The sequence below is a fragment of the Typopeltis vanoorti genome, chromosome 24 (assembly GCF_054136105.1).
Source record: "Typopeltis vanoorti isolate ZY-2024b chromosome 24, IOZ_Tvanoo_1.0, whole genome shotgun sequence".
Classification (NCBI taxonomy): domain Eukaryota; kingdom Metazoa; phylum Arthropoda; class Arachnida; order Uropygi; family Thelyphonidae; genus Typopeltis; species Typopeltis vanoorti.
Genome location: NC_143572.1, coordinates 66,345,429 through 66,365,762, shown reverse-complemented (window position 1 = coordinate 66,365,762; position 20,334 = coordinate 66,345,429). Strand labels below are relative to the sequence as shown.

At 35.8% G+C, this 20,334-nt stretch overlaps 1 protein-coding gene across 1 annotated transcript in view; it reads right to left on the bottom strand.

The window, feature by feature from the left end:
* The window catches only part of glu (structural maintenance of chromosomes 4-like protein gluon), a 384,191-nt gene extending 366,844 nt beyond the window's left edge, over window positions 1-17,347 (bottom strand). Inside the window, exons 1-2 of the mRNA XM_090413308.1 lie at window positions 17,227-17,347; window positions 6,849-6,996 (exon numbers count right to left, since the gene is read on the bottom strand). Of these exons, the coding sequence (XP_090269434.1) occupies window positions 6,849-6,939 (91 nt within the window). The 5' untranslated portion in view covers window positions 6,940-6,996; window positions 17,227-17,347. The remainder of the gene's footprint in view (window positions 1-6,848; window positions 6,997-17,226) is intronic.
* Between the last annotated feature and the right edge of the window lie 2,987 nt (window positions 17,348-20,334).

The window sequence follows — 20,334 nt, the reverse complement described above, 5'->3', positions numbered from 1 at the left end:
TGCCTGAAGATTTTCAAGCGGAGCTGATCGCAATATGACAGCCTATGTGGAATCGAGCCTTAGCAGAATGTCCCATTGGAGAAAGTTTCCTGCGGAGCGGTAGACAGCACGCAGCAGTCAGAAATGATTAGAAGAAAAAGCATAGCACATCGCCAGGCGCAAAGACAGCCGAAGAATATGCAGTACGATAATCCAGACCTACATGAGATGGCGGCATGAAATCTGAAAGGATCCGGTAATGTAAGAGTTTTCGTTCTATGTTAAAATTTGTTTAGAAGAAAAAGAAATTTGTGTGTGTTGTAACTAAAGGACACTAATAGAGAACTTTTAGTGAGAATTTGACTGAATTAATTAAGCCCTTGTGGAGCAAAGAAGAGTTGTTAAATAGGCAGTGATTTGTGAATGGCTAGACTTGCTTAGATAAAATTTAGAATTAAGGTAATCATTGATAGAGTATTAATGAAAGTGTTCAATAAGTATTCTGTGAGTAACTTGTGAAAGGAGTTATATAGTAGTAGTATTTTGCTTAAACCTAATCCTTTCATAATTGAAGGATTTAACTTGCTCTGATTCATTGTGATTTAGTATAACCCTTAACTTAGAGTGAATTTTGATTCATTGAGTATTTAAACTTACATAACTGTAAATGTTTTATGTTTTTCCAATAAACATGTTTTGTACCTTATACCTGAGTTATGCCTGATTATGAATTCAAACCAACACTTATGAAATTGAACCTTTTGGCAAGAAGGAATTTAGATATAATTGTTTAAGTGAGATTTGGTCTACGACTGCTAACTGAATCTGCACAGCGCTGGTGTGAGATAAATTATTGTGTGTATCCTTTTAAGTTTTGAATTATTTCCCTGAACAAGAGTCTCTTCTGTTATAGGATATTGGCTGGCGCAGCGAAATATAAATTTTGCCAATATCCGAAGAGGAAATAAATCTGAATTAGTATTTTAGGAGCACGACAATAGATTAGAAGGAGAGCTATTATAGAGGTAGAATAAGATATAATATAGAGAGATAGCGACATAACAATAGAGTAGCCGGTAGGACTTTGATTGTACAAAGTTTGAGTAAGCAAAAGGATAGATTCTAGAGACAGTAAATTAATGTATAATAAGATTGAACCTACGACTTACGAAATAACATTATATGAAAGTAAGGATATAACAATAACACAGACGACGAATTACAGATATAACAATGGCGCAGCTGGTAGGATTTACAGATTAACAGTGCCAAGAGAGAAGCTATTCAATATAACTGTACTGTATTCAATGGGGCATTATATCAAGCAATACTTAGTCTTTATTTGAGTTGTAAGTCAGCGGTTAGAATTGAAGGAAGTACAGGAAGATGGTTTAATGTTAAATCTGGTGTGAGACAGGGATGTACATTATCAATTCTGTTATTCATTATCTATATTGATCACATTATGAAGGAAAGTGGCATTAAACATGATATCAGAATTGGAGATGTTAATGTCAGCTCTTTGCTTTATGTGGACGATGTTATACTTCTAAATAAATCCGCTACAAGTTTGCAAGATAACCTGACTAAATTGAATAACTGTTGTAATAGATATGGTATGAAAGTCAGCATTTAAAAGACAAAGACATTGAAAATAGGTAGAATTGTTGAAAACAAACTGTGTTGCGAATGGGGAACCTGTGGAATAAGTAAAACATTTCAGCTACTTAGGCACGATTTTTACTGAAGATGGTAAATTATATATGGAAATAGACAACAGAATCAACAAAGCTGGTATGGTAGGCAGTCAATTGAATAAATTCATATGGAATAAGAGAGAGAGAAGTTAGGCGGAACACTGTATACAAGACAGTTTTCAAACTAGTTTTAACTTATGGATCTGAGAGCTGGGTCAGAAGTAAAACACTTTACCAAAGACTAGAGACCGCAGATATGAGAGTCGTGAGAAAGATTATAGGCGTGAACAGATGGCATCGATGGCAATATCATATTAAAAATGAGGATATTAGGAAAGAACTTGACATTGTCAGCATCCAGGAATGTGTTAGCAGAGCTAATCTCAGGTGGTATGGTCATTTAAACAGAATGGGAGAGGAAAGATTAGCAAAACAAGTGTTCTCTGACAGGTTGGCAGGAAAACAACCCAGAGGAAGACCAAGATATAGGTGGATTGATGTAGTACAAAGTGCCTTACACGATAGAAATATAAGATCTGATAATGTTGGAGTCTTGACAAGTAACAGACTGATTTGGAGGAAAATTGTAGATAGGAAATTAGTAATGATATAAATTTTTCATGTAGTGCTATCATATCCTGTACACCCCTTCAGGGTACAAGTCAGAAATTTGATGATGATGAGGAGGAGGACATACTGCAGAGATCATACGTCTGTGTGAAAGGGGGGGGGGGGTTGGTAAGGGATTGATCATTGATAAGTCTAATTGCTCTCCTCTATATAAAGTCGAGGATTTTGAGAGAGCTTTTAGGGGCCCCCACCACATATGTGGAAGCAGTATTCAATAGATGTGCAGATTTGTGACTTGTATAATGTTAATAGCTGTTCGGGGGTGAAGTAATGTCTTGAAAGAAAGAGAAATCCTAGTTTTTTTGAGGCTGAGGATGCAATGTTTGAGATATGTTTATGCCAGGAGAGGTTTGATGTGAGGGTGATTCCAAGGAGTGAGATCTCAAACTCTCTGGAAATTTGGGTATCATCAAAAAGGATACTAGGGAAAACTTGTTCTTTTTTATGGGAAATAGTACAGAACTGGGTTTTATTGGCGTTGAAACTTTTGAGGTTATCCGAACCCCATTGTAGGATGGCTTGAAGATCGGAGTTGAGGGTGGTGGTGGTGGTGGATGTTCTGTAGGTTGAGGTGAGTTGTGTAGGGTAAGGCTTATCAAATGCAAGCAAGGAGTGTAGTGTGCTGTCATCTGTAAAACTATGTATTGGGTTGGAGGTCAATTGCAGTAGGTCATTGATATAAAGCAGGAAGAGGGTTGGTGAGAGGACAGAACCTTGTGGGACCCCAGTCCACCATCACACACAGCATGCATCGGGACAGAAAACTGGCAATCACCTACAGAAGTCCTGGGTCAGACCGAATGATGGTAGTTTTCCTAGTATGCCTTTGTGCCAGACCCAGTCAAAGGCTTTGGAGATATCTAATGCAACCACTTGAGATTCGCTAAACCTCTCCATAGCATTTGTTCAGAGATGGGTGATGTATGTGAATAGATCTCCTGTTGATCGGCAGTGGCAGAATCCATACTGGCGGTCATTTATTTGGTGAGTGTCTTCAAGATACTGTAGGAGTTAGGAATTGATGATTTTTTCCTTTACCTTTGACAGGACTGAGGTAAGCTAGATAGGGTGGTAATTGGCTGGCAGTGACTTGTCACCCTTCTTGGGAATGGGCTGAATATATGCCAATTTCCAGTTTGTGGAATAGATTCCAGTGGTGTAGGATAGTAGGATAGGTGACATAGGATAGGGGAGTTCTGGAGCATAAACTTTCAGAATAATTGGGGGAATGCCATCAGGACCAGGAGACTTTTTTTGTGTCTAATTTGGAGAGTATTTTTCTGATCTCATCCTGGCAAAAGGATATAGGGGCATTGTATGTTGGGTGTCTGGAATGGTTGGGGGACATTTACCATCGTCAGTTATGCGTGCATTTGAAGCAAAGTATAAGGCCAGAAGATTGGCTTTTTCTGTGGGTGATGAAGCAGTAGAGCCATTGGGATGTGATAGGGGTGTGAATAGTGTTGGACAGAAGTTACGGCCAATTGCTTTGGCGAGAGACCAAAAGGCTCAGCTGCTGTTTGGACAGGCTGCTAATTTCCTGCTTTTTGCTCTTTCAAACTCTGTTTTGGAATCATTGATTGTTTTTTTTTGCATCTATTTCGGACTTCAGTATAAGCTTTAAAGGAGGATGAGGTTCTTGATTTCAGCCAGTTGTGGTATGTCTGGTGTTTCATCTCTACAGCCTTGGCACATCTTTTAGAGAACCAGGGTTTCATTAGGGAGTGGCAGTTCAGAGTGCTGTGTTTAATGTATGTATTCATGCCAGTGAGGATTACTTTGGTAATAAGATCGGTGCATATGTTTGGGTTGGAAGGCCGGAAGCAACAGTCCAACCATGGGAATGCGGCATAGAAGTTGCAGAGGCTGTCCCACTTGGCACTGTTATAGTAATAAACTACTCTTGTATGGGAGTGTCTGTGTAAACATTGTTTCATGAGGGAGGAGATGAGCACTAGGTTGTGGTCAGAATTGCCTGGGGGGGTTCACTACTTTCACTGTCTATTTGGAGGGGTCATCAGTAAGGAAGAGATCTAGGCTGTTTGGGGAGTGGTTTGGTTTATCTGGTATTCTGGTTGGCATCTGGACAAGTTGTGTAAGGTCGTTAGTGATGACAAATGTTTCGGCATCTCTGCCTGCAAGATCTGTACAACTGGAGGAGGAAAGCCAGCTAGTTTTGAGGACGTTAAAATCTCCTAGGAGGATGATTTCGCTGTTTGAAAAGTGGGATTGGAGAAAGTCGACTTTTAGGAAGAGGAAATTAAAGAGCTCAGGATGGTTCGTTGTGTTGGAGGAGCGATAGAGACAGCAGATGAATTGGACTGAGTGGGGAAGGGATATTTTCAACCAAAGAAGGTCAGTCAAAGTTGAGTGATTCTAGGTTGGGTGCTCTTTGGCAAGGTATGTCATCAGAGCGGATGTGTGCAGACACCACCCTTGGGGCGAGGCTGAGATAAGCGGTACTGGGGGGAGGCGAGATTTGAGTTTCTGCCAAGAAGAGTGGGGGGGGGGTAGACTGTAGGTGGTAGTGGACACTATTCAGGTTGTAGTTTAGGCCACGGATGTTGGTGAAGTGGATGTGAAGGGTTTTGTGAGTCATATGTTGGACCGCACGAGGTCTCATACATTTCCTATGCGGTGCCTGCATGCTGGCTGCTAGTGCATCACTTGGTTTTTTTCACTAGTTTATCTTGTCTGTAGTCAATGGTCCAACTGTTGTCACCATTTTGACGTTTTTCTTCAAGTTGTCTTTGAAGCTGGCATCTTTGTTCTCTTTGTGCAAATGTTAGGTCTGGTTGTGCACATATGCGCGATTGGGGACAGGTGTCCTGGAACTTGTTGTTGATCGCTGTTATTATTTTTGATGTGCTTGTCGGCGTGTCTCAAGTCACTTTTACTAGGTGCGGAAAGTTCATACCGTCCTTCCTTTTATTTATAGGCCCAAAACGATGGCAACTAACGATATTCTTAAGATCGATGTTGCATTCTTCAGCTAGTTGTCCTCTTGTAATGATTATTCGTTTTCCCGTCGGGAAGTTCAAAATGATGGTGTTGAGTTTTTTTGTGTTTGGCCTCCATCAAGTTGTTTACCGTTGATGCGATTAGATTGCAAAGTTCTTTCACTGGCAGAGTGGAGCTTGCGTTGCACTGGTTTTCAATTTGTTCAAGCTTAGCTTCAACTGCACGTATTTTGTCGGTAAAAGTTTCATTTAAAGCTTTGATGTGCTGTTCGAGGTTTTTGATATGTTTACCTATGTTCAGAAGTTGTTTTACCGAAGGAAGGCACAGCGAACAGAAGAACGGCTGGTTAAGTTCGATAAGTAGCTTATGCGCAGCTTCGTCTATTTTCGCACACGAAGCGTGCAGCCAGTGGCAACAGAACTCGTAGTATATGCCCTTTTTTTCTGTCTGTGACACCGATTTTGCAGCTGCGGCATGTAATAGGTTTGTCAGTGGCGGTCGACGGCACTGTGCTGTCAAGAATGTGGTGCTCATTTGCCGTTGGCTTTTGCTGCATACGGTAGGCATCGTGAGCGCTTACACATGGCTGATTTTGAATGGGAAGGATAGCTGTTTTAATACACTATAAGTATTTACAGGTTGTGCTGAAGTATTCCACTACTCAACACCTGCTGTTGGGTTTCCGTTTGATGGTTAATTTTGATGAAAAAAAAAAAAAAAAAACACTCAAAATAACGTTAAATTAGGGAGCACAATCTTGTAGTAGTTTATTCACTGACGCCACCTGGCAGACTTCTCCGCCAGGTGGCGTCAGTAGAATTTTGAAGTCGATATTCTTTTTCTTTGTGTAACTTTCTACATCGGATACAAAACACTTGAAAAACCAATTTCCAAACATGCTAGCTGTAACCTGCTAAAGGGTACTTCCTCTAAAATATAAATTCACTTCTTATTAACTACATGCGCAACAATAAACACTTTATATGGTAAACAAATGATGCTACACAAAAAAAAAAAGTACATGCATGCTAAAGGGTATTTCCTCTAATATAAATTGGCTACTTATAACTACATGCAAGGTATGGGCAGACACAAATTTAACAAAGATAAAATTAGATTTTTAAGTCTTGCGGTGAAAAATATATGAAAATATAAAGGGTTACTACGATTTGTAGACAAATCTTAGTAACTTTCATTTTGAGAACTTCAGCCCAACTGCCAAGATTACCAAATTAGCCTGCAAGAAGGCACCATTAGGACTTTAGGAACAAAATTAGTTCTTATTTTCTTCCTCATTTGCTTTGTTAGTTCCTTAGTGCACATACCATATCTTTATGTTCCCGAAGATGGCAATGTGACATTGCCGAAATATAGAAGTGATTCATTAAAGTTATCTTTAATTTATTTACTTTATATGCGTTGTCAATTCCGTAAATTAATTACCAGTTATGTCTAACCAACGTATAAGTCTTACTACTAGAATAAAGATATACTTAATGAGCATAAACAGAAATAGACAAAAAAAAATATTAATTATGCATCATTTATAAAACATTACATATACATCTCATGGCAACTTACTAATTCCTCCATCTTCTATTTCTTCTTCCTCGTCTTCTTCATCAACCTCCATACTCTTTTCATCATTTCTGCTGTTTCTTCTATCAGTCATTGCAATTTAGAAGTAACAAATTCTATACTCTTAAAAATTACACTGCACATAGAATACCTATAAAGTAAAATTAATTTTTATCTAGATGAGCAGTAAAGGAATTTCAATTGTATATAAACAGAAACAATAAAAATAAAATTATATTAAGAAAATTATTCAGAAAATGCATATTTACATATTTTACCATAGAAAACTATCAATGTTCTAGGGAGAGCAGGATTACAAACTTGCAGTTAACTAATAATAATCTGTAAACATCTTATCTGGTAGTTCAATAAAGCCATACAAAACATAAAACTCATCATAATCAATTTCCTGATATGCAGCATCCTCAAGGAATGTAGAGGATACCATGACATTACTACATGGTTAATTTTATATTATTTACATCCTATCAATAATTTTCCTCCAAACTAGTCTATTACTTGTCAGCACTGCAATACAATAATATCTAATATTTTGTTTGTTCCCCTAGGGCACTTCTGACTGAATGAATCCAGCTAGATCTTGGCCTTTTTTCTGGAAACCTAAGTATCAAACACCTGTTCTGCTAGCCTTTCATCTCTTCTATTTAAATGATATCACCTTACATTAATAATCTGAAAACATCTTATCTGGTAGCCTTACTCATAAATTCTTGAATTCTAACAGTGTCAAGTTCCTTCCTAATATCTTCATTTTTAATGATTCTGCCATCGATGTCATTTGCTCAGGATTCTCATATCTGTGGTTTCTAATCTTTAATAAATAACTTATTAACTTCTGGATATAATATATTATAATATAAATATATTTATATTATATCCAGAATTTATATTATACAGGGTGATTCAAAAAGATGGACTCAATTTTGTAAATCTATATATCAAAACATAGAACTAGTGACAAATATGATGTGAAGTATATTTGATTATACTCACAATAAAGTTTATAGATATTCAATGCCCCCCCCCTCTGACCGCATAGATAACATCAAGACAGTAGCTGGATTCATCCCATACCCAAAGAAGGATGTCTTGCATCACTGAGTTCACCGCAGTTGTGATACAGTTTTTTAGGTCAACCAATGACAAATGCTCCTCCTCATTGGAGGTTTAATGTTGAAACAATGACGAAATACACGATGAACCGTGGTTGCCGACTCGGTTTTAATGAGCTCACGAATGCAAAAAATTTTGTGCTGCATAGTAGCCATTTTGCTTACAACTGAAGCTGCTGCATGGCTGTGCACTAGGCAAGCACTCTAGCAGTAGTATTTCAAACTTTAGCACCTCCTCTTTCAAAATATTATGAACATCATTCACATACAATGTATAGTTCAGGAAATATAGTCGTAAAAATTGAGTCCATCTTTTTTTAATCATCCTATACATAATTTATATTATATTCCTTCTATTTAACTTCTGGATATAATATATTATATCCAGAAGTTAAAACTGATTTGAACACTTGTCTTATATATTGCTAGTTTAGTGTTTCAGCTAATTTCTGCCTTATTCCATATAAGTTTATTCAACTAGCTCTACCGGCTTTGCTTATTCTATTGTCTATTTCCAAATTTAATTTGCCATCTTTGCTAAAAACTGTGCCTAAATAACAGAAATATTTTACTTGTTCTATAGACTATTTATTCAAAATGCAGCTGAAGTTTTCTATAGTCTTACTTATTTTTAAAGTGTTTTGGTCTCCTTAATGCTAATGTTTCATGCCAAATTTGTTATAGGTATTCTTCAATTTAATCAGAGAATCCTGAAGACTTGCACTGGATTTGTTTTTATTAGTACAATATCATCTGCACAAAGCAAAAATCTAAGTTTTTAATATCTCTGATTCTAATATCAGGTTTAATGTTACTTTCTTTAATAATGTGATTCATATAGATGAATGAATATGAGTGGAGATAGTGTGCATCCTTGTCTAACACTTGATTTTATTTTACATTAAACTATTTTTTTGTATTTCCTTCAATTCTAACTGCTTGCTTACAGTTTAAATATAGATTGTATATTGCTCTGTCAATGTTCCAATATAATTGTAGCAGTTTTTGAAAAGCTTTTCTCTAGGTATCTTGTTGCATGGTGGGCAGGGGGAGGGATCGCTGAAAGGTCAAAGCCAGATAATTAGGAGGAGACCTTCACATAGCATTTAAGGAATGCAGCCTATACCATGTTGGTAAGATTGAATAACACATCAACAGAAGGAAAGATGAATACAGTATTAAACTTTAATAGCCAGATATTTTAACTTGAAAATTACAAGTAATTTTCAATTATATAAAGGCTACTGGAGTAGAAGTGGAAGAACACAAACAATGGGTTATTTAAAACAATATGAGCAACACAATGGCATAAAACAGAATAATGCAACTGGCTGAGAGAAGTAATACATTAAAAAAAAATAATTATTGACAATGTCTAATTATTATTATTATATGGATATCTCTATGGAGTCAGAAGACTCACTGGGTGACATCCACTATTCACACTCTTCTTCTTTTAACCCTTTTTATAGCCACTTCTGGATATAGGTGTCTCCCAATTCTCTCCATCTGTATCTATCCTGAGCTTGTTGGTCCAAAGAGTTCCAATTGTTTTTCTTATATCATCTGACCATCTTTTTTCAGGTCTTCGAGCTGATCTTTTACCCTCATATGGCTGCCAATCCAGTAAAACATTATTCCATTCCCACCCATTTCCTTCGAAGTATGTTTTCTCCAATATCTAAAAATTTTGTTTTAGCTCATTTCTTCATTTCTGATTTTATCTCTGAGTCTTATGTTTAGCAGACATCTTTCCATTCTTCTTTCTGTTTTTTTCACTTTATCTATTATTTCCTTTTTGAGTGGCCAGGTTTCTGTTCCGTATGTCATAACAGGCGATACACATTGGTTAAACAGTCTTGCTCTGTTCTCAAGTTTTATTTTACTGTTTAAAAATCTCTTCAATTTTCCAAAAACTGCCCATCCCATCCCATTCTTCTTGTCACTTCTTCCATGACTCCTTGTTTCTTCATTGTTAACAATTTTCCCAAGTATACATACTCATCTACTATTTCAATTTCTGTATTGTTTGCCTTAACATTGTGCCTTTCCTTATATCCTTTTCGGATTTCTCAGAATTAATGTCTAATCCAATTTCTAGTGATTTAGTTGTTAAATCTTTCACATTGTTTGCAATAATATCATCAGCAAATCTTAGGTTACTTAATTTAATTCCATTAATACTGACTCCTTTATTGGACCATTCTAAATTGCTCATTATATGTTGCACTGTAAATGTGAAGAGTGTAGGAGAAATGGTCTCTATTTGCCTTGATTTATATTTCATAACCAACACTCCAGCATTGTTTTTGACATGTTTGCAGATTTTAAAAAAGTACCAGTTCCCAACCAACAAAGCTCTTTAAACCATGTAAATTGATCACACACATAACTTTCTCTTGAAAACAACTCAAATATTGGCAAGTGAAAATTCAAAAGTCAATAAGCATATAGAGAATTATGCGTGTGTAAAGAATTATAAGAAACTACTACGGTAATTGTTTATTTGGTTTCCCTCATAGGTTGATTGAAATTAATTTTCTTCATTGAATCAGTCAAGGATTCAAGACTGTTCAGGAGCAATCTCCCCTCCCCTTTGTTATAATTTCTTTTCTATTGAGACATTCTAAAACTAATAATGACTCCTCATATTCATGAAATTCAATAAATTGGGTATATAGAATGACTGCAGGGAATTACTGCTAAAGTTTCTATACTATTCAACATGAGCAGCAATAACATTACCTGCCCCTCCCTCTTTTCTCTATATATGGTGTACTGACTTCAAGAATCAATAGCTATGAAATTCTAAAGAATGAAACAAAAAAATTAATATTTACTGCAAACAAATATGAATGTAATGTATGTACAATGAATACAATTCTCCATATTAAATTATTATCTTACCCTTCCAAAGAAATTCTCTGCAGAATTACTATTAGTAAATAATATTTTTTGTTATTATTATTATTATTATGTGACACCTCCAGGGAGTCCAAAGACTCATCAAGGGAGAGTGTGCCAACAGTATTGAACGATTGACCCCTTCCAACCACTAACCGTGCTCAAACTTGCTTAACTTTTTGCATGAGCAATTAGTAGCAGAGGCTCTACCAATCGACCAACCTTATATATATATATATATATATATATATATATATATATATGTATGTGTGTGTGTGTGTGTAGAAAGTATTTTTACCTTGGGTGTAAAATATGTTAAAGATACCAAGAATTTTATACTTGGTTTTAATCCTTTTTTCAAGTAAACAAAACAAAGTTTTGTGTGTGAAATATATTCACGTCTGAGCTACTTGTATACAGAGGCCAATGACTTCATATCACAGGCCTTAGTATGTATCCCATAATGCAAAGCACATCCCCTTTCAGGTGTGTATAATGCAATACAAAATGGGAAGGGACCTGGTTAATCTGGCAATTATCCCTTACCAACTTATGTCTTAATCATGTCTTCTCCCCTCTTCCTTTTATTCACTAGCTCTGTAATTTGCATTCTATCAATTTGTTCTCATATTCCACACTCTAAAGACCGGCTTAGTCAATTGTCTCTTAACTGTCTTTAGCATCTCATCATCCTTTTAAAAACCTGGTAGCTAAATCTGTGCACAGCAATCCATATGCAGCCTGATCAAAGCCTTGTACAATGGAATTAAAACATCCTTACTTATAAACATCAGTGTTCTCCACATCATTCCCATAATCCACTGTATTGCCTTCACAATTTTAGCAAAATGTCCAGGAAATTTCAAGTTTTATCCACCATCAACCCCAGATCTTTCATCTTCACCACCTCCTCTAAAATATCCCCACCAATCCTATACTCTGCATCCCAAATTTTAAAACCTTACACATTGCAACATTAAACTGACATCTCCCACACACTCGCCCATTCAGAGAGTCTATTTAGGTCCTCTTGCAAAGCTACAACATCTACTATACTTCTCATTCTCCCCCAACTATGCATCATCTGCAAACAGCTGTATATCAGAATTTAAGCCCATTCCAATTTCATTTACATACAAATTAAACAACAACAGTCCCAAAACTGACCCTTGGGGCACAACACTAGTGACATTCCTCTTATGGGATATCATCCCCATACACAACCTGCTGATACCTATTAGGCAGCCAATCTCCAATCCAACACACTAATAAATTTAGTTTAATCCTTTATCCAAGTGTGAGCAAACAAAGTTTGCGCCTGAAAGTATCTTCAGGACTGGGGTAAGGTGGTACAACACCAGGGCACTCCTTGCAAAGGTGGAGCAAGCTACCAACACTCCTGTCTCAGTATCTCCCATAATGCAAAACACATCTCCTTGCAGATATGTCTAATGTTATGCATTAAGGGAATTGCTCCACCTTTGCAAGGAGTGCCCTAGTGTTGTACCACCTTACCCCAGTCCTGAAGATACTTTCAGGCGCAAACTTTGTTTGCTCACACTTGGATAAAGGATTAAACTAAATTTATTATACTCTAACCAAGTGAAAAATAAACTTTCAACATCTTTCTCTAAATCCAGAGTAATTTATTAAGAAAGGGTGGCACACCATTTGGCAACTCCTATAGGTAGAGATGACCTGCTAATGCTTCTGCCTGGTATCTCCACTTGGGCCTGGCTCCCACTGAAGAGGCCTCAATAAAGGTCGAAACTAGTCTGGGTAGTGGCCCTTCCCTTAATGCATAACATCAGACATATCCGCAAGGAGATGTGTTTTGCATTATAGGAGATACTGAGACAGGAGTGTTGGTAGCTTGCTCCACCTTTGCAACGAGTTGCCCTGGTGTTGTACCACCTTACCCCAGTCCTGAAGATACTTTCAGGTGCAAACTTTATTTGCTCACACTTGGATAAAGGATTAAACTAAATTTATTATACTCTAACCAAGTGAAAAATAAACTTCCAACACACTAATCTACTATCCAACCCCATCTGTTTCAATTTAACTAGTAGTTCGTGATTTTAAGGGGAACCTGTGGCATAGTAAATTAAATAATAAAGAAACAAGTAAAAACTACAGTGATATCTTTAATTAGTAAAAGGACAAATATCTCGTACTAAAATTAATAGTACATCCTCAACGTCTGTTACAGTAATAGGAATGGAATACAAGCAAAACGTTCAGTGGATCACCTATTAAAATACAATTGTTACCACATGCTAGGAAATAATAGAAAATAACAAATTTAATCTATTAAGATAAATGTTTTTTTTTACATAAGATAAAAGTGTCCCAAATCTTTGAGAGAAAAGGACAGTCATTTCTATTTAAATTCGGTCAGTGTAAGATAGTTTCACAACTTTCTCTGAATAAGCGTCCATATTTGAATCTTCATCTATGGAGGAGAACAGTTTTATCCCACTGGACACTATGAGTAGAGTCAAAACTGTGCTGTGCCAGACCAGACTTCAGAGGTTTGTTATAATCAATATAATATTGATGTTCTTTTATTCTTTTTTCCAAAGAAAGGTCAGTTTGTTCAAAATAAGAGACATCACATTCGCAAGGTATTTGGTAAATGCCAGCCAAAGATAGAGAAGACAGTTTATCCTTTAGAAGGTAATAAAGAAGAAATTTTTAATAAAAGGCGAAATGGGGTCGTGTAAAAATGGGCCACGAGTGGAAAAAAATATGCACTGCTTTAGAGGTCCATCATCAAAACTGTATGAACCAAACAACAGGAATCTTTAAAAAATAAAATTGTCGAATTCGTTTTTTTTATGAGACTCCTGCCAATGTAAGTGTTTTTGTTGTGAATCCATAGTATATTTGTACAGTGGGTGTGCCAAGAATTTTTTCTATTCTCGTGAATTTTATATTGTATATATTTGCCAAGTCCGTGGCAAAGTCATGTAATACTACTACTACTAATAATAATAATAAATATCCACTAACACTTTTTATTTTCCTGTAGGGAGTAGGTGAAGCTGTTTAGCCATAACTTTTGGAGACTGAAGGGACAGTTCAATCTCCACTAGTAGCCAATGAGAGATAGTTGGCCCAAGACTATCACTAATTATACGTCATTCGGTGAAGAGAGGCGTCTGACAAGTGCCACCATCTCGTGGTCCCTAATACTAAATTTTGCTGTCTGAAATAGTGTGGGTTCTAGGATTGATTTTCTTGAGTTTTCAGGAGAAAAAACCCTTACCAACTTAATTCGAGAACCAGTAGAAAGAAATAAAAGGGCTTAGGAAAAGTTCCTCTAGTCAGTGACTAGAACTAAACTTAGGTTGCCATTCTTTGGACAGCCAATAATAATAATATACATTTTTTATTTTATCTTTTTTTTTTTTTTTTAACTGGCCCAGAAATCTTACTCTATATGTCAAACATGGAACTTTTTCAAGCAACTTCAGGCCTCCAATAAGTAGGGAGATATTTTCACCAGACAATGAGATGCCTCTCCAAACTAAAGACAAAAACACATATCCATGTTATGGCTGCCTGCAGATAAAAATACCAATTTTAACAGTAAAAAAATATCAGATACATGCAAAGAATCACAGGAATTGAAGCAATAGATATCAGTTAGATGAATTGTAAAATGCATTAAATTAAAAAAAAAAATTAAAAAGAATTCAAAAGGAGCAAAGAATCACAGGAATTGAAGCAATAGATATCAGTTGGATGAATTGTATGATGCATTAAATTAAAAAAAGAATTTAAAAGGAGCACATGGTTTACAAACTAGGGCTAATGCTTATTCACTAGCAAAAACATATCTGTAATGATGTTTATTTGTAAGTTATAGCATAATATGATATTTTAGTGTATAAAATCCAGTGAGCAAACAATTACAGGACTGATGCTTATTCACTAATGAAACATTTCTGAAATTGTTTATTTGCAGTGTTATAGTGTGATGTGATATATTTAGTATATAAAATAATCGAGTGAGCAAACAATTACTCTCTATAAGAATTGATATTAATAAGCTTTATATTATGAATACATTTTTTTAAGAAAGCCCTCAAAAGAAAATCGACATGGAAAAGTTCAAATGGAGAAATAAAAAATGAAATAATTATATGCTGTGTAATAATAAAGAAATAATTCAAGATACCTCAGTACTAAATCAATTAAATACAGGAAGTGACCTGTATTTAATGATACAGGTCTGATAAAATGGCTTAACAACAAAAAATCAAGAAGGTTTGACTTAAAACCTATTAAGGTTTTAAGTCAAAACTAAAACTCAATCAAAAACTAGACTTAATAAATATATTTGAAGAAGAAGACATAAATAAAATAAGCAGAAACCTAATGAAAGTAAATCTCAGCAGCCAACAAATTCAAAAGCAACAAACAACAAAAAGACCATAAACTTTCAGAGGAAACCTTACAACTACTAAAAAAAAAGAGACAAAATATGAAACAAGACCAAAACTTAATTTCTAAAATAGAATATGCAGAACTATGCAAAACAATAAGGAAAAAGAGATGAGAAATGAAATAAGATCTTATAACACTAAAAAAAAATTAAAAGAAACAATTGAAAACAATAAAAATACTAAGAAAACATTTATCAGTTGGCAAAAGTCAAATAACTGAAATAAAAGAAAAGAATGGAACTATAATAAGGAACCAAGAACAAATCCTAAGCAGATTAGAAGAATTTTATAAAGAACTCTATAGTGATCCTTCAATAGATACATCAAATATAAATAACTCTTCTTCATCGCATATTTAAGCACAGTTAGTAGTTCGAAGGGAATCAATCGTTCGATGCTGTTGGCACACTCTCCCTCGATGAGTCTTCGGACTCCCTGGAGGTGTCACATAATAATAATAATAATAATAATAATAATATAGAATTCATCCCCCATTCACTTCAGATGAAATAAAACAAGCATTAAAACAAATGAAAAATGGAAAATATCCTGGTGAAGACCTAATTCACATAGAATTAATTAAATGGGGAAAAAACAATATAATTCACCATGATGCAAACTTACTAAATATATGCCTAGAAGAGGGGAAGATACCAGAAAACTGAAAAAATGCAATAAAAATAATGGAAGAATACTAAAAGAATGTATTTTTACAAACAAAACAACAACAACAAAAAATAGCACTTGATCATTGAGCACTTTGAAGAGATACGGAGATATCAACCTCAAGGAAGAAGGAATAGAGGGCGGCCTTTGAAAAGATGGGAAGAGACAGTAACATCTCTGTTTATATTAACTCTACACATAAGGGGTTGCAGAACCTCTTATGTTTAGGCAAGTGGTCACAGAGAAACATGGAATACAATGATACATCTCTTAAACAGATGAAGGTCATGGTCCTTGGAGCAAATTACATGAAGAAGAAGACTGTGAGTAAAGTGCACTCAGATGGGATGAAAGAGATAAATATAAGTTTTTTTTTTCAATAAGCTGGATGCTGAACATTGTATGTGGTACACTGACCAGCTGTTGCACATTGTTACATGCTTAGAAAAACATGGAAAATTGGTGTGGTGGCCAGTTCAGTTGAGCAATATGCACAAAAATGAAAATACTTACAGAAAAGGCAATGATGAAACAGCATCTAAGAGAAAGTAACTGGAGTGTATATGGAGAGTGGGGGTCATCCATTAAGCAGACCGCTCTCTTCGAGGTAGTATGAAATATTATTAGTACGTTTTTTTTTGTTTTTGTTTTTTTGCGCTACCTGAGACAAGACTTGCACCTCTAGCCATTTCTGACACAAACTCTTTGAGTGGGTGTGTCTCAGGAAAGACTAGAGTTATAATTCAATAAAAGAAGAGAAATCTGATCGTCAGTAAAGATCTTAACATTATCAAAAGTATGGGGGGGAAAAAAGTGAAGGAATAAGAAGGGATCGCATTTCGATCACGCTGATGTTTACTAGACAATGACAGAAATCTGAAGACAGGGAAGCAATTCACTACGATAGGAAACTGCCAATCGACCTGTAAAGGAGAGAACAGAAAGATTATAACTTGGTAAGGGTACCTCTATATCAGCGGTCAATGTACACGCATCTGTTACATACAGTTAATCCGTAAGGATGATGCTAATCACGCACATTTGATTTACCTATCAAATAGCACTATGCCCTGCTTTTATGCATTATTATATATGGAGCTTGAGAGGGCGAGAGACATCAAGAAAGGCAAATACCCCCCCCCCCCAAAAAAAGCAAACTTTTAAGTCAAATGTCCGAAATCTCATAAAATAAAACTCCATTCAAATAACTTATTAAATACTCACATGAAATGCGTTAATGATGCATTGAGAAACATATAGTTTATATATTATAAAGTACTTCATTTTTGTTAATAAACAAACACACTAATCGAAAACATGGCTTTATTTTCATCTTCATTTGGCGCCCTTTCGCTGTTTAATTTTCTCCAGTAGCGTTTATAAATCTGGACGAAAATCAAAATAGCATACTTAATAGCCATAAAGGCGCCCAATAAAATATCTGGTGCATAAAATTCTGTCGGTCTGCAGGTGGACAAAATTTCAATTCAGAACTATCAAATCATAAAGTTCTTCAAAGAATAAACGTTAATTTTATTAGGACGATAATTTTATTTTATTAATTACTTCTCATAGGGTTAAAGAATCACTGAGGCAGAAAGAAGTCTCTCCATTATCTACAAAATCACACAGATTTCTGTATGGTAAGACTTAACAGCATATTTCTCATATCCAAACATAAAAACTAATTCTCAATTTTAGCATTCACAACATCATTAACGTAGACACGGTGTAGCATAGAGGCAGCCTGCCTCACGACGCGGCTTAATAAAAGTGCTCGTTCAGTCATATTGCAGTAAGCGCAGTTGCTACACTAACAATTCCTGTTAGCTTAGCAATGTGGAAAGAAGTCTTTCCAAGCTTAAACTGATTAAAAAGTTATTTGCGAATAGCAATGACCGAAGAAAGATTGGTTGGTCTAGCAACTATATTCATAGAGGCGGACATAGCTTATAATTTAAATGTAGAAGAGCTTATAAACAGTTTTATTATGCGATATCCCCATAGAACAAACATTTAATGAATATTATTATGTAATCGTTTTGCATTAATGTTTCTCTTGTAATAAAAACAAAAAAGCATTGAACATTTTCTTATATTTTTGTCTTATAATTCATCAGGGGTAATATTTAATTGTTTTCTTCTGGGCGCTGTTTAATCTGGCGACGACCCTGCACAACATATTTAGGAAATGCATTGCGCTCATCCCTTTATTACAGTTTATTATTATACATCCCCCAGTATGACTACTATGTGAGTGCGTTTCTCACAGGGCACAATTTGTTTCCTGAGAAACGTTAATTTTAAATCCCATTCTAAGAAACTGCTGTTTTCTACAGCTTCCAAGTCTCCCACCAAATACATTATCGATTCCCACATTTCAGTCTTTCTTCTTCCAACCAGGCTTTTTTTTTTCTTTATATAAACGGGAAAGTAAGAACTGCAAAAAATAAATGGATTTTCGGCATTTTCTTCCACTTCAGCGTAGCAATTGTTATCGATTTCATCATCCACAATTCAAACATTACTGTAAGATTTAATATTTCGTTGATGGTGTTGGAAATTAAAGCAAAGCATATTAAAACTATTTCTTAATGATTTCCTTTAATCTCCATTCTTTTCAGGTTTTTGTTACGCCTCATTCTCGTGTAATTTGCAATTTTTGTGTTCCTAGGCATACACTGCAAATTTCAACATAAATAAGGAATCACATTTCTTTAGTCTAAGAATGGAAGAGCCATTATTTGGGAATTATGCTATCTTAAATAAACAGCAATACTCACAAAGAAAGAATTAAATTGTAAACTTTTATGTTTTTTGTATCAAGAGAGTGCAACACTTGCCATTTCTGTTCTCCTTCTCCAAATGCTTTAGATTAGTCTTTAGCAAGCTATGAGTGATGGCTACTGGTTGACATTGACTGACCATCAATCTTCAGATAGTTTGTTAGGGGTTTAACCGACTTAGCCTATTGTTATAAAAGGAGTTAACAGATTTATTTTTCTAATCTAATGGACAAGCTTGGGCGTTGAACGTTATTCAAGACTGATTTTATCGGTATTATAACACCAAAACAACTAAATTAAAAAAAAACAGCTATCGACTTTTATTTCCGTAAGGTAGGCGAGGTCGTTTTAGCTCTATCTTTTGGAGATTGAGTGAGTAGTTTAATCTCTACTGGTACCCAATAAGACGCCAGCAAAGGTTGGTCGATTGGTAGAGCCTCTTCTACTAATGGCTCATGCAAAAAGTTAAGTAAGTTTGAGCGAGAGTAGTAGTTGGAAGGGAATCTATCGTTCGATGCTGTTGCCACACTCTACCTCGATGTGTCTTTGGACTCCGTGGAGTTGTTACATAATAATAATAATAATAATAATAATAATAATAATAAAGACATAGCTTCCTCAAGGCTATCACTAATTAAGCGGCACGCAGTGAAGAGAGACAGCTCAACAAATGGCACCATCAGGTGGTCCCTAACACAATATATTTAATGTGTGAAAAATTGTGTGGGTTCTATGGTCGAATTTCTTGAGTTCACGGGACGAAAATCCCGACTTTCCGGGAGAAAAAACCTTCGTGCTCGTACCAGAGTTCGACTGACTGGGAAACTGGTCGAAAAAAGGCTTAGAAAAAATTTCCTCTAGTCGCCGAATAGATTCAAAAGCAAGACTTCCTTCGTGCGGTCAAGCGCCGTGTAGTGCAAACGCCACAAACTCTCGGTACGTGAATAAAAGTAATTACTAAAATAAAGAGCCAAAAGGCTTCCGTTCGGCGATGCAAAAATTATAAAAATAAGTGAATATCAGATGTAGTATTATTTTAAAGCCGGATGTAGACACTATGAAAGTTTCGTAAAAATAAGTTCACCAGAGAGCTTATGGGAATACACTCGCAGGCATTTATGAAAAAAAATCCTCTAAATCCATTTTATTCTCTTATAGGGAGTAAGCAAGGCCGTTTAGCCCTATCTAATTTTTGGAGATGGAGTGAGCAGTTCAATCTCTACTGGTACCCAATCAGAGATTCCTGGCCCAAGGCTATCACTAATTAAGCGGCACGCAGTGAATACAATGGCTCAACAAGTACCGCCATCTCGTGGTCCCTAACCCTAACACAATATATTTAATGTCTGAAATAGTGTTGGTTCTATGGTCGATTTTCTCGAGTTTACGAGACGAAAAATCCGAGTATCTGGGAGAAAAACCGCTTGCTGCCCGTGCCAGGAATCGACTACCTCGGGAACCGGTCGAAAAAAGTTATTATTATTATTATTATACCTGACACCTCCAAGGAGTCTGAACACTCGTCACGGGAGGACACCTACAACTG